Source organism: Astyanax mexicanus, chromosome 14, assembly GCF_023375975.1.
Source record: "Astyanax mexicanus isolate ESR-SI-001 chromosome 14, AstMex3_surface, whole genome shotgun sequence".
NCBI lineage: Eukaryota > Metazoa > Chordata > Actinopteri > Characiformes > Acestrorhamphidae > Astyanax > Astyanax mexicanus.
Window position 1 is genome coordinate 34,726,189 of NC_064421.1, and position 2,318 is coordinate 34,728,506.

The window sequence follows — 2,318 nt, forward strand, 5'->3', positions numbered from 1 at the left end:
GTACAAAAAGAGTAAACTGAAAGCCTACTTGTTTAATTTTAGATTAAAAGAAGTATAATAATATTACACTTAAATAAACTTGTTTTTTAAGGGCAAAGCTGAAATGAAACCATGAAATAAACCACTGCTGGAAAGAAACATTTAGAATATTTAGTCAGCTTTACTTTCTTCTATCATGTACTACGGTAAATGAAGTTCTACTGAAAGTAGTGGATGACCTGTAGATTTACACAGAGATTTAAACAGGCTTACACAAACTCCAAAAAGAGTAGTTACTAAACACATAATTTTTTGACTTTGTAAATATTATTATGTTTATTTAAGTACTATCTACAAGAATAATTGTTTGTTGTCAAATACATTTGTAAAATTTAGTCTAAATGCCAAATTAAAATTTACAATATTTTTGTCATTTTTTCTTTTGGTGAGAAGCAAAACTGAAAACGGTCTCTCAAGTACAACTTGGAGCAGGCAGCTGAGATTTTTTTTTTTTATGTTTTTGTGTTTGTTTCATTTATTATTACAGCTGCAATGTATTCTAAGGAAGTATCAAGAGGTGTTATTCCTGGCATGTCCCTGGCCGGCACCTCCACTGAACAAATATCCAAGAATATAACAACTTGTAGAAATGTCACCATTCAAATCACCAATCACAGTGATAGGTACATCTTAACAAACCCAAGGTAAGTACAGCTATTTATTCTAATAATTCCTAAAGTAAGATAGCATTACACTGCCTGCTTTTTATTACAGCTGCGGTGTGAATGTATTTGTATAAATTATGATTTCTTTTTTTCTGTGTATTAGAATCTACAACTGCAGTGGATACTGTTGCCGTCCTCCACAACCAACCATCAACAAAAACACCTGCGAAGTCTGCTGCTTTTCCAAAACCTCACTGGCAGCTTGTGGTAGTGTTGGAGTTCTGATGTACCAAATCAGCTTGGACAATACCAGCTATGTCGGTGATCTGGCTGTGATGTTCTCTGTGCCTTTTGACTACAACTTGTACAAAAACATGTTTGCACTTGGCAATTTCTATAAAGCCATGTCATGCGATTATGATTTATTCTGTAGGATGTATTATTTAACCGGTTTATTCACCACGGGCAAAGGTACAGGAAGTGCCATATCACATTTTGGAGAACATGTTCGTTTGACAGGAACAATGTCTGCTTTTGGAAAGTCCATTATAAATGTTGAAGTTTGGGATAAGGGCACTAACAACCCTGTGCACTGAGGTGCACTTAAAAAGACTATTTGTTCCCTGAAATAAATCAAGTATTGAAAACCCATCCTCCTCAGGGTGGGGGTCATTCTATAGCTCAGATCATTCTGAAATGTGTTTCTTTTCTCCACAGTTGTGTAGAGGGGTTTTACTGTAGGAGTTACTGTATCCTTTCTGTCAGCTCCAACTATTTTGACCTCTGTGGTGACCGCTTGACCTATCCTCCAACAATAGACATTTGATTGCAGATTTTCTCACACAGAGTCGCTTACTTGATGTATTTTCTTTATTCCACCATATGTAAACTCTACTGTTCCTGGAGAGCTACTGCCCATATTTCCATTTATTTTTGGCATTGTACTCCTGTCACATGATTGAATATAAAATTGGATGAATGAATAGGTGTACAGGTGCTTCAAATAAAGTACTACGAGATGTGTGTGTATATATACATAAAAATCTGGAAGAAGTTCATTGATGGAATGAAATGAATCTTTATGAATGTCGAAATGTAATGACTGATGCTAAAAAGTGATTATAATATTAGAGCAAAAGTTTTTGATTATGTTTTTTGGGGAAAACTACGGTGGCCGAGAAAGCCCAACGCAGTGCAAATTGAAAAGCGCTGCAAAAGCACAAAACACATCCATCAAAATTACAACACAGGCGCAGCAAATAGAAAAACGCGCTGCAAATAGAACCACAACACAACGGAAGTGAGTCACAACACAACGGAATTTTCCCGGGGGACCTTAAAAGATACTGTACCAGCTAAGCTGCGTCTTCAGTAACGTCTCGGACTTCACTATGTGTACAAAGGACAATAAGTGGCAAACAAGGCGTTTTGTGAAGCAGAACTTTTAATAATATGCACACAACCGTGGTAATCACAGGTAATAAACATAACTTACTTTTCAGAAGCTTGTTTGCCACTTATTGTCCTTTGTATACAGCTGGTACAGCATCTTTTAAGGTCCCCCGGGAAAATTCCGTTGTGTTGTGACTCACTTCCGTTGTGTTGTGGTTCTATTTGCAGCGCGTTTTTCTATTTGCAGCGCGTTTTTCTTTTTGCAGCGCGTTTTTCTATTTG

General features: G+C 36.6%; 1 protein-coding gene across 1 annotated transcript; it reads left to right on the forward strand.

The window, feature by feature from the left end:
* The first annotated feature begins 532 nt into the window (after positions 1-532).
* On the forward strand, positions 533-1,647 carry LOC111193127 (DELTA-sagatoxin-Srs1a-like). Its single transcript, XM_022672471.2, has 2 exons — positions 533-683; positions 808-1,647. Exons 1-2 carry the CDS (start codon positions 571-573, stop codon positions 1,238-1,240), a joined length of 546 nt encoding a protein of 181 aa, XP_022528192.2. The 5' UTR covers positions 533-570; the 3' UTR covers positions 1,241-1,647.
* Positions 1,648-2,318: the final 671 nt, after the last annotated feature.

Bases quoted from the DNA above. Each gene is read 5' to 3' on its own strand.
- LOC111193127 (XM_022672471.2), top strand. From the start codon at position 571: ATGTCCCTGGCCGGCACCTCCACTGAACAAATATCCAAGAATATAACA. The intron at 684-807 runs GTAAGTACAGCT...TCTGTGTATTAG, and splicing joins TACATCTTAACAAACCCAAG to AATCTACAACTGCAGTGGAT.